This window comes from Calidris pugnax, unplaced genomic scaffold (assembly GCF_001431845.1).
Source record: "Calidris pugnax isolate Ruff unplaced genomic scaffold, ASM143184v1 scaffold156, whole genome shotgun sequence".
Classification (NCBI taxonomy): domain Eukaryota; kingdom Metazoa; phylum Chordata; class Aves; order Charadriiformes; family Scolopacidae; genus Calidris; species Calidris pugnax.
Genome location: NW_015090889.1, coordinates 969,432 through 987,254, shown reverse-complemented (window position 1 = coordinate 987,254; position 17,823 = coordinate 969,432). Strand labels below are relative to the sequence as shown.

Genomic DNA, 17,823 nt, shown 5'->3' with positions numbered 1-17,823 from the left:
CACCCATCCCCACAGATCATGTTTTCCAGCACCGTACGTTACTGTGACGTACGGGGACAGCGTGGAAGAAATGGGGCTGCAGAGCACAAACACCCCTCGTTCAGGCTCACCCACCAGTGGGTTTCCAACCTTTTTTTTTTTTGTTTTGCAGACCCTCAAACAGTTTCTAGTGGCAATAGTGGCAGTGTATGTGGTCACTCTTTGTGGACACAGTAGAATTTTCCTCACTTTTCCTGTCTTTTCAAGACACAGAATGGTCAATATTTAATATTTTCTTTACAATTTCTCTTGCTTCCATTTTTTTTCCTTCCTAAAGCTTTTAATGTTGGTGTCAGCAAAGCAGGATTCAAAATGAAATCACCAATTTATCATCATGTTTAGGTAGTTTTCATTTCATAGAATCATAGAATCACAGAATCATTGAGGTTGGAAGAGACCCTTGGGATCATCGAGTCCAACCATCTACCCTACTCTACAAAGTCCTCCCCTACACCATATCCCCCAACACAAATGGTTTTTTTTAAGGGATAATTCCTTGTCCACAGGGACTCTGCAGCCTTTATTTATGTGTTGAGAACAACTTTTTGCAGTTGCAAATGCAGGGAAGTGCTGGGAACTAATGCTACAGTGGGTGCTATGTTAGGAGCAGCTAGTGTGGACAGGACATGGAGAGTCAAGCAGAAGATGAGTGCTGGAACAGGGCCGGGAAACATGGACGGTTTGATTCCCTCTCCCCACATGTGTCCCAGCAGGGAAAAATGGGGCAGTCTGGCTGTTCCATCATTACCCAATCTTTGAACTCAGTTGCTGTGATTTTGTAGCACAACTTAACTTTCTTTGAACTACCTCAATACTACATGAAACTCGGATTCTGTGATTTTAATTACTTTGTAGAAGTGCCTGTATTTTTAGTTCTCAGGTACCTCATAAGCGCACCCAAAATCAAAAGCTTCAGCTTCAACTCACAACTGGCTTGGGGTATTTTTCCTGCAGCAGTTGTGTAGGGACAGTGGTGTCCATGGAGGGACCAGACACACCTTGTCTCTCCCAGGGCCAGAGCTGCTCTCACACATCTGCTCTGCAGTGGCAGACCTCAGCCCAGTCTAACTGGTCTGTACCCACTGTGGATGTGGCACAGCTCCAGCCCTGTGAAGACACCCACTACTTCCATGTTCCTCTGGTGCTACTGTTGCATGACTACCTCTGTGTTAACGGACAGGGAGCACCAACTGTCCCTGAGCTGTGTTAAATACCATACCCAACAGGTTGGTCTGGTTTTGCCCAGATAAGTTGTATCTGACTCTTCAGAAGATAGTGCAAAACCATCATACTTCCACCCCTTTTAAACCTGGGGCCGAGATGATGGAGCAAGACCTGTCTAGGACTCGTCCCTGGTGTTCTTGCACTGGCCAGAGCAGCCACAGAGCTTGAGAGTGCAGCTGTGGGATTTCACTTTTGGAACAATTGAAGCTGTTCTGCATTTCCGCACCTCTACATGTAGCAGTCTTTGTAGAGGACTTTGTGCTTTTGATCCCACATCTCCACTCAGTAGGGCTCACACATCCTGGCTACCTGGTGTCATCCCAATAAGCTGCACCAACCTGCTATCATGAGACAAGGAATTGACTCACCCACTTTCGAGATTGTCTCCAAAGAGACAGAGAAAGCACAGTGCCACCACGCAACAGCGGCTTCTCATGACAAGCTGTGATGTGGCACTTAAACGTCTGCACACTGCTAAGCCTGTGGGTCACTCCCTTGTTCAGATACCATGGCTAGGTGAGCCACAATGTACCTTGGCTGTCGCTAGGACAAGTAAATGCTGTGACATAAATGGCTTCAAACATAAGGACCATGCTACTGCCACCATAGAAGCTTATTGTCTCCATGTCAGTAAAACACACTGCGAAAGTGTCCCGTGTCATCCAAACTGACCCCACAGTGCACACCCTGGGCCCCTTGTTCACAGAATCACAGAACTGCAGGGCTTGGAAGGGACCTTCAGAGATCATCTAGTTCAGATGTCTAGACTGGACAGGAATGCATTCGGGTGGGTCTTGAGTATCTCCAGAGAAGGAGACCCCACAACCTCTCTGGGCAGCCTGTTCCAGTGCTCTGGCACCCTCAAAGTAAAGAAGTTTTTCCTCATGTGGAGATGGAATTTCCTGTGTTCCAGCTTGTGCGTGTTGCCTCTTGCCCTGTCTCTTGAGCACCACTGAAAAGAATCTGACCCCATCCTCCTGACACTTGCTCTTTATTAATAAGCATTGATAAGATCCCCTCTCAGTCTTCTCCAGGCTAAACAGACCCAGGTCTATCAGCCTTTCCTCATAAGAGAGGTTCTCCATTCTACTATGTCCTTCATCTTGGAATGGGGATATCCACCACACAGACCTGTCCACCATGGACACCTTCTGGCTGCTCATCTCTGCAAGCCTTTGGAGCTGAAGTCTGCAAGGAAATCACATCTCAAACTCCCAGCTGTGTTCAATACATAAACTGGGGTGGACATGGGTAAGTAAGTCAAGTCAACTGGCCTTCCTCCTATCACGACATGACACGGCAGGAACAGGAGGGTTTCATTGAACACACTATGGCATGCTGTGCTCAGGAGAAGCTGCTCAGAGGATATCCGCGTAACTACCCGCTCTGCCGATCAAGAAGCCAAGGCTGTGCTTCCCAGATCCTGTGGTTATTTTCTCTGGCACAAAAATTAAAATAGCTCTGTTTGTACTGGAGCATGAGCAGAATTTAACTCTAACTTAAAAATAAACATGCAAGCAAGGACTATGAAAACATATAAGAGTGTAAGAAAATATATTTATTAAATTCCATGGCAATACTATGGTAAAATTGTTAAACACATGCGTATTTTTAGACACTCAAGCAATACAACAGGAGTTACAACAGCCAAGCAAACTAGGTTTAAAACATATGCAAAGTTGGTATCTTAGTGTTAGGTTAGTCTTAGAAGTCATCTGCCACGCTGGAATATTATTTCCCCAACATGATCCCACGCTTCCTTTTTCAAGCATGCATTTGTTTAATGGCTTAGCTAAGAAATTTTCATGTTGATACACTTTGCTGAATCAATATTTTACTTAGTATGCTACAACTTCATTAAAGTGCCTTGTGATGATTTTGCTTAAATTGTGAAAAATATTTTTTCAATAGTGGATCTGGAAGCTGGAAAACTTCAGTATCATTCAGCAACAGAAATATGTTAAATGACCGATTAGATTTAGTGTGTTAGGAAGACTAATTTGCCAGCTTGATTTATTGATTTATTATCAGAATTAATTTCTAGAGATGACTACTTCAAATTGGCAAACAATATTTTCACTAGTATTAAACAAAAGTCCAATAAAATCTTTGTAAAAACAGAACATAAAAACATCTCTAAACAAATGATTTACGGTGTAAAAAATATGGTATAAAAAGAGCTAAAAAAACCATTTAACCTATTCACAGTATATATTTTAAAAGTTACAGCATTATAGTATAACATATTTTTTTTTCAGGTGACCTGTATGACTTCACCAGCTCCGCTGTTTTGTGCGCCACGACAGGATCAAAGTTCAAATTACTGTTACCTTCGGGTAGGATTGCAGACATGAGTTGATTCAGTTATCTTCTTTTTTTGCTATCCCCTGCTTTACAAACTTTTTTGATGTGCTATGAAGCATAAAATATTGTTGACCTTAACCCATTCTTGAATGACATTAAGGAAACATTGTCAAAGTGATGTTGAAGGACTCGCTCCTTATTGTATTACTACTAAAAAGTGTGAGACCTCGCCAGGTTCTGTTTTATTTTGCCCTGCTTGAGCTATTTCTCTTTTGACTTTTTCTCAGCCCAAGTAATGAAAATGAGAACACTTCATTTTTTGTTTTGTCCCTGGGTAAGTTTTACTTACTACATTTTGTACAATACGCAGCTGAAGGAGTTGCAAAGGCATTGAACCTTTGCATGGAAGTTATGCGTACACTTTCACTGGAGCTTGCCTTCATGTAGCAACAGCCAAAGTGCAGATTTGGGACCATCCAAAAAATCTACCTAGACATTCTGTTGGGTATTGCATTACAAAATAAGGATGCCATCTGATCTCCTGCACCACCACGTCACCTGAGCAGCACTGGCAGAAGGAACAGGGTGAGATCGGAGAGGGATTAAGCCCATCCTCTCCTGCAGCACCCTGCCACTAGACCAGCTCACCTGCATGGGGACACTGAGCCCCTGGCATCTGAAATAACAAAAGTTCTCTGGAGACTTTTTTGTTGTAGAAGCAGAAGGAATTAATAGATGTTTTTGTGGGGAAAACTTTTTGTCATGCACCCTGGGACAACTTGTAAAGTTACAGAAACCCCTGCAAGTATCATCTGAGGTTTGTTTGCATAACATGCAAAAAGGAAACAAACACTGGCTATCTTAGAAACACTGGGGAAAATCCAGAGTTATATAAATGGGGGAGGAGAGGAAAGAAAATTGTCATGGAAGAAACTGTTCCCCAGCTTCTAAGGAGATGTCTAAAAATTTAAGACAGGCCTAAGCATGAGGAAATCAGTTTTTAAAACACTCCAACATTTCTGAATCCACGTCTGGCATTTGGGGTCTGGGACTGTGTTTCCGGGCTTACTAAGGAAAGAAAAAGCCAACAACAAATATTGCCAGCTGCCGACAGCATCTCTGAGCACCAGCCACACAGGGTACTGCTTAACGCACAAGCACCACAAGCCCCATGCAGTGTGCCAGGAGGAGCACGGATGGCAGCTGTTTCCTCTGGATGGAACTGCGTCTCAGGAGGCATCTATTCAAGTACAGGGCTCCGAAAAAATCGCTTTGGGAACTGCAAGCCAATTTCCTCTGCAATACAGACCTAGGTACGTAATGATGTAAGCACATACGTGCATAAGGGGTTAGGAACTTTTCTTAGTGTTAAAAATATTAATGCCATTTGCACTGAAGTCTTCATCAAAGTCTGTGGTGGAATATTCTATTTACATGGGAAGCTCTTGATAGATTTATGGTACATGGAGCCTTGCTAGCAATCTGATTCTTTAAATGTTACATTTTTCCTATGTATTTCAAATTGTTTTACTATATTTCTATCTACTTGTAGGTATACAAATATTCTATTTACAAAGCAGTATTTGTCTAAAAATAGAGCACACGATTTCTCATTGCCTTTCAGAGTGATGTTTGACCACTTTCTCCTTCCAATGCATCCAATTGCCTTCATTTTTGCTACTGTTCATGTTCAACTGAGTGTCCCAGAGGACAAGATCACATGAAAGGCCACAGTCCTAAGCCTTAGGCAGCTGAACACACCAAAAAAACCCAAAAGGCACCTTGAACGTGCCTCTTCAGAGCAGCCTAAAACTCGAGGTCGGCATGAGCTTGCTGCTGCCGTGTTCCCAGCAGAGGAAGGCTCTGGTCCCCCACATAAACCAAAGATGAAGAAACACGGCACATCTGCCAATCATGCCACAACACGGCTACTGGTTCCCTTTGGAAATGGTTTACCCATGAAAGCAGCAACTACAGATAATAAAGACAGCTACCACAGCAAATGTCAGTCATTGGGTCCTACGTCTGCCCATGCAGCCACTGCACAGCAGGGCAGGTATTTCACTGCCTGCCTGTAATATTAGCTTACTATTTTGCTGATATATTAACTAGTAGTTCTGTGAGGTATATCACATGCAGATCTACTATCCCCAAATTTAACACACAAAAAACCAAGATCCCAGATCCCCATTGCATGTCAGAACAACAAAAATAATGAATGTGTCGAATAGGTGAGTGCACGGTGTTACATTGAATGTGACTGATGTTCCATGCATACAGTGAACAGTACAAAAACCCATTACAAACCCCAAATTGTCACATATGACAGGCATGGCTCAAAAATAAAAAGCAGCAGCACCGATCATTTGCTTCAGAAAGAAACTGCTTGGCATTAACACCCCACATCTCTAAACACTGATCCAACCGGAGGACTGAAGCACTGAGTAAAAACTAACAGTGTTTTGGACACAATCCCTTCTGGTCGTATCCCTTCTGCAAGCTGGGGTGGGGTTTTTGTTTGTTTGTTTTGGTTTTTTTGTTAAAAAAAGCTGAACTTTCTATTCTAGGAAAAAAGCAAAAAGTCAAGAGAACTAAAGCAAAGTAGATGTTCAATAAAGGAATAAGATCTTTCAGGAAATGGTGGTTAAGAAATGCAGTACTTTTAAGTTTCCTAAGACATTTTTCAGGAACAATTTGACGGAAGAGGCTCACCCAGGAAGCCCGAAGGCACTAATACAAGGAGTCCGATCCCCTTTGAAGCCCAAAGCTTTAGTCCTGCAATTGTTATCAATGCATTTAGAGGCTAAACAGCACCGTGCTGTGAAAGTGATTTTGGTATGAACACATTCTTAAAGATGCTTCACTGGTTTAAGATGGCACTTGGGCTTAGAAAGCAAGTCCATTCCCTGACGGTCCTTGTCACTGATTCTTACTGCTCCATGCACCTAACTGTGTCTTCACATGATCACTAAATTAGCACACAACCTCTCACTAGTCATTTTGTATTTGGATTTGCTGCTGAAGATTTAGCTTAGGCATTTGAAAGGAGTCCTCACTGGCAGCACTGAATAGGCTGAAAGAACACCATAGAGGTGAGGCAGCTGAGCTTTCAAGTGCTGGAAGGAAAACTGCTTAGTGGTTCATAGCCATTAAGCAACAGTAGATGATGTGCATATACTGCATAAGCCTGTGTCTCTCCCCTATTCACCCTACTCTTCTGCTACTGATAGAAGATGATGTGCATGGTAAGCCATTACTATTAACAGGACCCTTCTGCCTTAAATCCTGGAAGCCAGAACACCAATCAAATAAAATATATAGTCAAAGCTTGAAAAAAAAAAAAAAAGAAAAATGGATAATTAGATGAGAGTACTTCAGTAACACTGAGACAGACCCTGTATTTGTGGACCTTTCTCCTACCTAATCACTCAGAAATTAAGTGATTTAAAATGCTGTTGCCTTTACTGAATAGGAAAAGCAGCACAAAAGAAAACCTGAGTAGGTGATGCTTGTGTTTAAGTGATTCACTGTGGGAGCACTGCAAAGGGTGTTAGGTGCCGAGCTCTGTCTGTTCGCTGCAGCTGCCCTGGCTTCTAGTCTGCCAAACTGAAAATTTAGTACTCTCAAAAGTTTAATTTGGTTTTGTTTCTTGCAATACTCAGCCATATGAAAGCACAGTGATTCTTCATCATCAACTGTTGTGCTACAGAGGGTCTTGGTTTTTTTTTGTTTGGATCCTTATACAATACTGATTGCTCCTCCGTACTGAAAAACTGTTCCATGAAAAAAACCAAAACACCATCCATACACACTGTCCATGACATCTTCTGCTTTCAATTAAAAGCATATGGCAGCATAATCTAAAATTCATCTTAGGACATAAACACATTAACCCAAATCTGCACTAGTGAAAAGGAATCTGCTCTATAAGACACACTGTGAGAAAGGATTGTTACTATCCAGATGGAGCAACCTCCCAGCTAGCAAGCTGCACAAAGGGCAGAACGGCTTCCTTTTATGTACTAGTTTAGTGTCCTGAATAATAGGCAGTAATAGATTAGGCATGAAACTTTTTCTTGCGATGATGGCTGGTGACAGATGGACACCAGCTCTTCGCACTGTCTGTCTTTTCTGAGATTCAACCTCAAAAGCAGAGTCCTATCTGCACTTTGTTCTTCTGGACACTCTGTCAGGTCTGCAGACAGATCTATTTTTACTGTCGTCACAGTTCACTCTTCCAGGAGGCACACACAGACAGTTATTACTGATAATGATTTGGTTGCTATTTAAGAGTTTTGCCCTTTTGTCAGTTTTGAAATCCCTCTGTATTTTTATTTTATGGAGATGGCAGAGACCTACCAATATCTGATACTGCACCATCTGTTGCTGCGATTAGGTTTAACCTAATGCTTGTTTTTATTCTGATGGCCAGATAACGTGGTTTGAAGATCAAATGCCTGACAAGGTAGCCATCCTCCTAGTCTGCTCTCACACCTTCACAATTAGCAGCTTAGCCAATTCATCCTCCTTATCTGCTTTGGGATCTTCTCTAGAAAACCACTCCCTCCACTTCAGTTATTCAAAAGATCACAAAGTAGCTAAGGAAACTGAAATCTAAAAAAGATTCAGTCAGGACTTCACTGAGACCCTTTTTGATCAAGCTCTTTAACATCTTACCTCTCACCACTGTGTATTACAGTAAGGAACAGGAAGAGGTAAGTTAGAAAGCACCTTCTCCTGTAAGCTAGTGAAATTCATGTGTGCCACAGTCTGAAGGTTACACGCTAAAATGTTACAATCACAGCTGCCTAGAGATGCATATGTGAAAACAAGCATTTTCAAAGATGATTGTTACGAACACTCCTTCAAGCACACAAATGTACATCATTTAAGCTTTCTTTGCCTCACGTCAGGTAAAGGAGAGGTAGAATTAGCTGCACTAAAACCTCCTTGGGTTTCTCCCTGCAACTAGAGAAATCCCACCTTGGACTCCCAGGCAGGATTTGTAGAGAAGCTCCTGTTAGGTAGACACTGGAGAACAGCCAGGCAGAAGGTAGCAAAGCTAATACAACAAAGACCGTCCAAAGAGCAACTTGTTCTCAAGGACCTAGTACTACTGCCTCTAATTTTGCGTGCCAAACTGCTTGGACAGCTAATGCTAGTAGACAGAGATTTCCCCATGGCTTATGTTACTGTATAGTGCAAAGACCGCTAAATGCTGGGTGCGGATGGGGTACTATACCACTTTGAAGCAGGAGATCTGGAGCTGAAGCTATGAAATACAAAATGCATTAGTGCAATACATTAGGAAAGATTGACTCCTTAACCAAAGAATAGAAAAAATATAGAGCATTCTAAGTGTTTTTAAAAAAAAAAAAAAGTTTAAAACTTTATGCAGTTCTTGTTGAGGTTTAAATCAGTGTTACACTTTTTTCCCCACGTTTGTACCCCTGAGTCAAACATTGAATAAACATTGTACAGTAGGTACAGAAACTAGTGTCTAGTTAAAAAGCAACAGATTTGAATGGCCATTGCTTCAGAAGTGTTAAACAGTGACAATACCCTTCTCAGTGGGGGAAGAAAAAAAAAAATCACTCTCATTTGTTCTTAGTTTATAACTAGGTAAAAGATCTCAAGAGTTTCCAACCACATTGTTTCCACGTGTTACCTGAGGTTTGTAATAAATGAAACCTTCAGTAAGGAAACCTGTTGGGGCTTCATCGTTTGAGTATGCACAGTTGAGGACAACTACAACAAAGCAAAGCAATCTTTCCAAGTTATAAGTTGCATGAGATCATATTAATCTTGGAGCACTATGTGCAGGTAGGCAGAGTTCTTTGACTATGAGTATCACGAGCTCTAAACTCAATACCCCTTAAATCCAATATATTTTACTAGAGTAATAACTAAATTGCTATAACTTTGGCCTCTTGGCCTCTATTAAAATGGAACATTGACACTTTTGCTAACTTAAACACGGTAACATTCAGCTCACTAGAACCTCTGCTGACTGTCTCCAAGAATAATTCATGCCTTTTGCACTTTTCTTCTTCCTATTTTTACAACATCAGGAATAAGAGCTTATTTAGAAGGCAGGTTCAGGTGCGACAAGGACTCACTGTTAATCATTTGGTTTGTTCTGAAAAAAGTGTGTAAAGGACCACCCTATGTTACTGGGTTTGGGAGAGTCTTCATCATCTTTTGGGGGAAGCAGAAACTGCCGGGAATTAATGGAGCACGGGCTCCCAAAAGATGCATTTTCATTGTTGCTTTCAACGGATCCAGGAGAGTCTGGAGTATCCATGTTCCAGGCATTTGTGTTTGCTTGAGGTCTGTAACCTGCAGTTTTATCCAGTTCTTCCTCTGCAGGTGAGCGACTCTCTATTTTCAGAGCACTGATAGGCAGCTGCATTTGTGGCTTATAGCCTGCTGTAGTCACTACGTCTATTTCTGGCTCCTCCTCTGGTTTAATTTGAGGCTGATACATTGACTGGATGTCAATGTAAACCACCTGAGATGACCCCACAGGTTCATCCATAGGGGGATTTGAGATCTCCTCCTCAATGATAGGGGGGCAGTAGGACACAACCACATGGTTCTCCGTTTCTGAGTCAGAGCCATCTTCAGGCACAGTGGTGTCTGCTGCTGGAGACATCATCTCTGTGTCTTCAATCTTGGGAGCTGCAGAGCGTGTTTCCACCACTTCAACGCTATTGGGGGTGCATGGGTTCATTTCCAGTGTTTTAAGTGTCTTATTCCCCTGAAGCGAGAAAAAAGAGGAGGAGGAGAGACTAAGCCAAAAGACTTGGAAATCCTGAAAGCAACAACTTATCCATATTAAACCAGTGTGATGGCTTGTGGCTTGCATTAATCCCGCTGCCATTAGTACAATATAAAAACTTGGTTTAGTTCTAATTTTCTGGCTGATCAGATACTCCTGTTACCATTAACAGTATTTTAGCCAACGTAAAGAGACTCCAAATCTTGCAGTAAGTGCTTGAGAACTCTTCCACCAAATCTCGACTTTGTATAACTCCTTCCAGAAGGTTGTTTAACAATGTTCCAGCTACTCTGTCTACCAGGAGATTAGGGATATGGCATGTGTACACTTCTGAGCATTTTCTACTTCTAACACTAGGACAAAGACAGTTACTCCCACTTGGTTTTCATGAACTGACACTCCTCATTATTGTGGGAGGGAGATGCAGCAGTTCCTTCCTCGTCCAAACATTGCATATAACTATATTAACAACAAGAAAGCTCTAGATAGCACCTGACAAAAGTTACTCAGGTGCTTGTCCTTTTCCTCCCTGCCACAGAGTTTTTTCTACAATCAGAGCAGAAGACTCAAAGTTTAAAAAATAATTCCTTACTCACAATATCTTTCATTAGTTTAAAATATTAAATTTAAAATGAGGGTTACCTCACAGATGTTCTTCTGAAACTGCAGTGCCTTACTGTTCTCAGGATTCGGGATCTCTGGATAAAATGTTTCTTTAATCCTTTAAAGAAAAATGAACAAACTTTTAAAAGTTATCAAGCCCTGAAACAGATTGCGAGTACACAAAAGGAATCAAGACATTTCCCTTTAATTCAGGATACTGAAGACATCTGGCACAAAGATTTAGTGTGTTACACTTTCACTGGAAATGGAAAAAACAGCAAACCTTTTACTTTTTTTTTTTAAGCTGGGGAACTTGATATGCCACGTTTACGAAAAGTTGAAGATGGGATGTCTACCTGACTGTTTGTGGATGGCTCACAAATTATAGTATGTCGCCAGCTTATTTCCATTTGGGAACTATTTATAAACAGTGCTCACTGGGAGACCGGCTCCTGCAAAACCTTTTTGCATTCCTCACTCTGACCTCTCTCCAGCTCAATTTCTCCCTCACCTTCTACAATGTGTTTTTGCCACCAACCTTTAAACAAAGCCCACTGACACCTTCGGGTACTTGGAGAAAACAAAGTGTAATTAAAATAATGGAAAATTCTAGCACTGGAGCAAACACATTGGGGAAATCATCAGAAGAGAAGGCATGCATTTACCATTCCCTCTTTCGGTAGCAGAAGATGCTGGCCACCACTCCAAGCAGCACAACGACTGCCACAGGGATGAGAATTGCAATGATTAATCCTATAGCTGGGGGACGAAAAAGGAAAAGACAGTAAATATATATCCAAAGTCACCAGCAAATTTTGCACCTTTTCTGTCACTCCCACAGATTAGAGACCATTTCATTAAACTCTCCTAACAGTGGTCTGCCGTGACCTATACCACACACTTCCCCTTTGCTGGAAGGGCAAAAGTCCATCCATAAACAGAGCTGGTTCAGTGATAACTACAGGAATCAGCAGATATTTCTCTCTGATTGCTTAATCGCGAAAGGCTTCATATGCAACACGAGACTGATTGCCACTGTAACCCTGTTCTCAGTAAGCACTGGAATTGCAATTTTAGGTTACTTGAGCTGGGCAAATCTCTGATAATCGCTCTCACAGGCCAACAACTCATTGCACACTCTGCACTGCCTTTTATATGGTTTACAATGCTTCTGATCCCCAGGGTTTAGCTCTGATATATTCCCACTGTCGTCCTCCCTTGATGTTATGTTCCCCAAGTTTGATCTTTCATGTATCTTAGTTGTACCCCAGTGTTTATTCTGTTTATTCGTTCATATGAAATACTTTCTTTCTTTTTTTTTTCTTTTTCTCCAAGTCTATCTTTTCCTTTTTTTTCTGTCTTTCTGGGTTTGTTTCTGTCAGGGGATCGATAAAAACTAAATTCAAAGCAGAGAGGCATCTGTTTATAATTCTGAAACTGGTAAATATTTCCAGTGTGTCTTTCTTCCCACCATGTATTAGCAGATACTCATCATGGGAAACCTGACAAAAACAACTCGCTGCTTGAGAAGACTCCACCATATTTAGTAGTAGTTTAGAAGTTATTTTTCTTGCATACATTACCATGAACTACAAGGTAGCTGTAATAGGAAAGGATCTTTTCCTCACCCTGAACCGTACCAATTTTGGTATTTTAAAATAACGAACTAAATAAATTAAAAATTAGACTGTAGGCCCAAACCACCTAAGGGGACTTGAAAAAAACCCAAAAACAAAACCAGAAGAAAAGCTCAGCTTTATATATATTGTACAGTTTCTGTGCTGAATGCTATTAATGAACAGGGATATTCAACTTACAGTCCTCCTTTGTCACCACATACAGGCTGTTTGGAGGGCTCAGCCCACCAGCAGTGTAGGCTTGTAGGTCCAGTTGGTAACTTGTCTTGCCTTGAAGATCAAGTATTTTCAAAGACTTCTTTGTTAAGTCAGTGATATTCTTAACTTTGAGTTCTGGGTTCCCTGTTTGTTTGGAAGCAGTGAGAAAAGCATAACTTTGTAAGAAAGGTTTGACAAAGATAACCTCAGCTTTAGCAAGACTTTCTTGAAGTCAGCATAAGACACCTTATTGTGAAGAACAACCTGTGTGAAGGAAAACCGAAATAAAGAATCCTAGCAACGCTGCTTCCTCACACAGCACCAAACAGCACAGGAGTGTGTTGTTGCTGCAGAACAGCTTTCATTTCTTACGCTTCTGCTTGTCTTCTTACGATACTGAGTCAGGCTTCAATTCTGTACGGAGATGTCCTTACAAGGTGGGTACTGGAAGTATACACCAAATTAAACATAGCCATGTAACCTCCCCCATGTCTCATCTACCCAGGGTAACTGCACACAGGGCAGCGTGTCAAATTGCCACTTAGTCACTGCATAGCTTTATGGCCTCAGTGGGCCAAGGTTTTCTCTGACTTTTGCCTTATATTAAAAAGAACAACTGTGCTAACCACACGAGGAACTGATTACTGCAAATACCTTTGCCATATATCAGGGGCCAATTATACCAGTGAGTAATGCAAATGAATTATGATTAAAGCATCTTTTAAAAGTGAAATTAAATTATTAAAAAAAAAAAAAGCTTGACAAATAAGTTGCAATCTATAGATTTCATTTACCTGATTCCGAAAGCCTAGGCTTTAAAGCATCTTTTTCACCTTTTGCAAAGGAAAGCCGATATCCCTCTAAAAACCCCTGACAATCTTCAATAGGAATGTCTTCCCATTTTACCAATATAGAATCTGAAGAAGTTTCTTCTACAGTAAAATTCGGTGCACGTTTTGGAGCTGTAGGGAGAATAATGAAAGAAAAAGCTAGTTAGAAGCCACCTTATCATTAAATGCTGAATCCATGTGTTTCAACAGTTTTATTTCAGGGCTAGCATTTTCAGCTTTCTCCCAAATACTTTTCCCTCAGTGTCAAAGAACCTGTGAAAAGACTTAATAGGTGATACTACAAAAATACAAGTATGTTGGTCTTGTTATTAATTACTGCAGTGTTATCTACTAACAGAGGCTCTCCTTGGGCAGCCTTCTTACAAACTCATACATGTAAATACCCTTCTTCCTGCAACAAACCCCAAAAGATTGCATAAACACTCAGAGCACATAAATTACTTAGCTTTTAAAGGCTTTAATTCTGTGACTTCCTGTCTTCAAATTAACAAACAAACTCCACATTCCTCCCATGAAAATCTATCTTAGCTTAGAAGAACTACCCTTAGCAGGCATCACAAGTCCTTATTGCAATACCTAAACCCCACTGAAAGTGTTACAGCAGATACTGTGTAGGTCATGTGCACAGTCTGACATTTGGCATTGATCTGACGTTGAACCGATGAGTGCTGAACTCATGTTTAAGCATTCATTTTTGTCTCGATGGTTATCTGTCCAAAAGCAAATCTGAAGTTTTAGAATGAATCTATGCTCTTGTGCAAAGTGAATGCCTTTCTCAGTTCCTAGTAAGTTTCTTCTGCATATTCAATGCATTTTTTAGTCCCCCAAAAGTCTTAACCCTTTCAGCTTGAAAGCTTCCAATCTGTTGAGAACACATATGGAAAAGCCTTCCAGGAAACTGTTCAGGATTTTTACAGAGATACAAATAGCTGAAAGTTGAGTTTCTGGTAAAACTGCCTTAATCTCACCTTCAACCATAGCAATGAAATAAACTATGGCTCAGCAGCTCAGTTTTCCAGGCAAACTATTTTAGCGGAAAACACATTAAACTTCAAAGTGAAATGGGTACTGTAGTTACAATACAATACAGTTGTGATGTTAAAGGGTAATGCCATGTTCAGATACCTGGGAACAGAAAGCATTCAAACACTAAAACATCTCCAGGCACGAAAAGCTCATCCCTGGATCAAACTGCTGACAGGGTTCGTACTGAAGGGAATACAAGTGCAATTCCCAAAGTAGTTTTACTCTAGGATCTAGTTCTGGTCCAAGAGGTGCTTTTAAACAGAAATGCTGTGAACACTTTTTATATTTGCTAATCTGTACCAAACCCACTCAGAAATCTACTTTGACTTGAATCAAAAAGTTGCCTCCTCTCCAGCAGAAGTGAGCACAGCCCTGTGGTTCAAAAGTTACACCTGTGCCTTCAACTTTGAAGAACACTGTCTTCAGAGCAAACTTCTGTGACAGCCTGTACCACCAGACAAGCTGGAAAACACAAGGATATTGCATGCTGGGAACTGGAAGGGGCTGGAGAAATGTATTACAATTATATACAGATAAGAAGCAGAAGTCAGTAGTACTGTATGGGGATTCTGGTCTCAATCTTCCTCTGCCAACACTGAGCTAAAAATAGACACAGTCTAAAATCACTTTGCAAAGATCCTGAAAGATAAAGTGCACTTACGCAGCTCTTTCATATACCCAGTTATGTTTTTCAATAACTGATATCCACTGGACTTGCAGCCATATAGCGAAAAGTTGTATCTCACGCCAGGTCTAAAGAGAGCTGCAAGAGAAAACCACTGTAAGAATATTTCACATATGAAGAGCGATGCTTTTAGCTTGCACATGATGCCAACTTACATAAATACATACTAAAAAATTACAAAGTCTTAGACCACAGTGTTATCACTACTTGTAACTCCTTTAAAAGTGATATCAGATGCAGTTCAGAGGCAGCAAACACATCTAGCTCCTGGAGAAATTTTTGTTCTAAACAAATGGGATTCAAAACAAGCTATTCAAATTGCACAAATTGCTCTTTCCATGGGGAAACACAAACTGAAGTTACCAGAAACAATCCCCTTCCTTCCCTCCCACGGCAGCCATGTGGATCCTGCCTACTCCTCAGAAATACAAACGCATTTTGAAATACCTGGACTTATTACAGCAACTGCACACAAGAAATTCAGACAACTCTCAAAAGTGATAGTGAAACATTTCAGTGATGAAACCCAGGCCTCAACTAACTCTACAAAACACAGACAGTCCTCAGATTTCTACTTCCCATGTCTTTGGCAGAGGTATAGGGTTTTGATACTACAATATGTAAATAATTTACCACTTCCTGGTATTTTCTCTAGTCGGGGGTGTACACTACTTTCAAGATTTTTTCTAAACAAGATGCTACTGTGAAACTCTACAGAACTCAAGTGGGTTTTGCAAGCATTCAGGTCCAGCCCGAGAGATTGCCCCGGCAGGACCAAGCTCAGTGGTGGACTTGCCAGCTTGAGCCCAGCCCTAGCAGCCAGGTAACTCCCACAGTGTCCCACAAGAGGCATCCCAGGGAAGAGCTCAGGACTAGAGCAGTGTATTGTTGGACATATTATTGTCTGCTTAGAAAAAGCAAGCTCTAGTCATTGCAAACGAAAACAACATGGACACAGTGTTGTAATTTTAGGGAGGAGAACATTTTGCCACCCCCCTTCCAGGTCTCACTCCTCCCCAACTCTCCTATGTACACAGCTCCAAGTTATTTTCTCTAATGGAGACTTTATACACTAAGCTCTTCTAAAAAGCAAATATGTACCCTTTCAAACAACGGAGAAAACCCCTACATCTTTCTTGGGTCCTCACTTTCCTTTTCTGCTCCTACTAGTCCCACCACAGCTGAGTTTCATTTCCCTGATCTGCCCACCAGCATCTAGAGACCTGGAATGTGCCCTGTTCCAGGAAATTTCAATTGCTGACAGCGAGCCAACACATGGAGGTCACACTTAAAAAAAATCTGCCTCATGTAAAAACAACGGATTAGTCTTCCCCCATCCTGAGCAGCGCTGTTTACGTTTAGAATCCAAATAAAACCCCAAACCCTAGATTAACCATTATACATCAGGCTGAGTTAGGAAGCTGTTGAGTGTAGCTTGAAGAGGTAATTTCAAAACAGTTAATAAACATAGGATGATAACCATTAAGTAAATACTGATAGTTGGATTTGGCAAGTCTTTATAAGACATTAAAATAAACACAGTACCAAGAAGGGGTTCATTTATATACACAAGCGCACTGCAATGCAACAATCTTCACCCTATAGCTTTGGTGCTGCTCTCATTCCACATGCTGCTTAGGTTCTCAGCCAAAAAATCTCACAAAAAATTATTTCTGACTTACCAGACTTTATCACTGCATCTGTTGTATTTGAAGGAAATTTCTGCCAGTCCACACTACAGGGTTCAGACCCAGATGAATGACACCATTTTACTATGTAGCCACAGGTCACGTTGGGGTAAGAATTCCAAGAAATATAAATTCCATTCCCCATTGCCACAGCCCGATCTGTTTTGACATTGTCTGCAACAAAGACGACACGAAAATCCATCAGAGAGCAGACACTTATCTGTACTCCACGATGGAAGAAAGCCTTCCAGCCACAGCAGAAAGGTTTTATAAACTGCAGTCATTTCTAAGAACTGGAGGCGCGCTCCTGGTACTGTGAAATTCGAAGCAGTGCACTCAGCTATGCTTTCTGAAGAGCTGGAAATCAGACGTAGCCTGCAGCAAATCCCTCAGCCAGCCTTAAGTATGATGACAAGAAGTGTTGCAGCTCATGACTGGCTTAAAAAGCACTTTTTCAAGGTAAGGATTTACAGCAGATGTCAGGTTCAAATCTGACTCGACACCAATTTGGCAGGAGCCTCCAGCTATAAATTCCTGCTGTCATTTCGTCAGTTTGCTTTGTGTTTCTTTCAAAGTGTCTTGCTGTCACTCGCCCAACACACAACCATTTTTCACTAAGAATCAACAGCAAAAGTCAAGTCCCTGGTGAACTTTATGGAGCTCCAGTCAACCAAGGGTAAATTAAAAAAAAAAAAAAAAAAAAAAAAACCCCTTTCCGCAACCCCTTTTTGGGAGGGAAAAAAGTATTTTTCAAAAAAAAAGGCAAAAAAAAAAATTATGGATGAGA

At 41.2% G+C, this 17,823-nt stretch overlaps 1 protein-coding gene across 2 annotated transcripts in view; it reads right to left on the bottom strand.

Annotated features, from left to right (window-relative positions):
- Nucleotides 1-2,800: 2,800 nt before the first annotated feature.
- Nucleotides 2,801-17,823, bottom strand: part of LIFR (leukemia inhibitory factor receptor alpha) — a 48,549-nt gene continuing 33,526 nt past the window's right edge. For both annotated transcript variants that reach the window (XM_014947628.1, XM_014947629.1), the window contains exons 14-20: nucleotides 17,031-17,210; nucleotides 15,325-15,426; nucleotides 13,581-13,748; nucleotides 12,769-12,930; nucleotides 11,617-11,710; nucleotides 10,991-11,069; nucleotides 2,801-10,327 (exon numbers count right to left, since the gene is read on the bottom strand). In XM_014947628.1, the coding sequence (XP_014803114.1) occupies nucleotides 9,689-10,327; nucleotides 10,991-11,069; nucleotides 11,617-11,710; nucleotides 12,769-12,930; nucleotides 13,581-13,748; nucleotides 15,325-15,426; nucleotides 17,031-17,210 (1,424 nt within the window). In that variant the 3' untranslated portion in view covers nucleotides 2,801-9,688. The remainder of the gene's footprint in view (nucleotides 10,328-10,990; nucleotides 11,070-11,616; nucleotides 11,711-12,768; nucleotides 12,931-13,580; nucleotides 13,749-15,324; nucleotides 15,427-17,030; nucleotides 17,211-17,823) is intronic.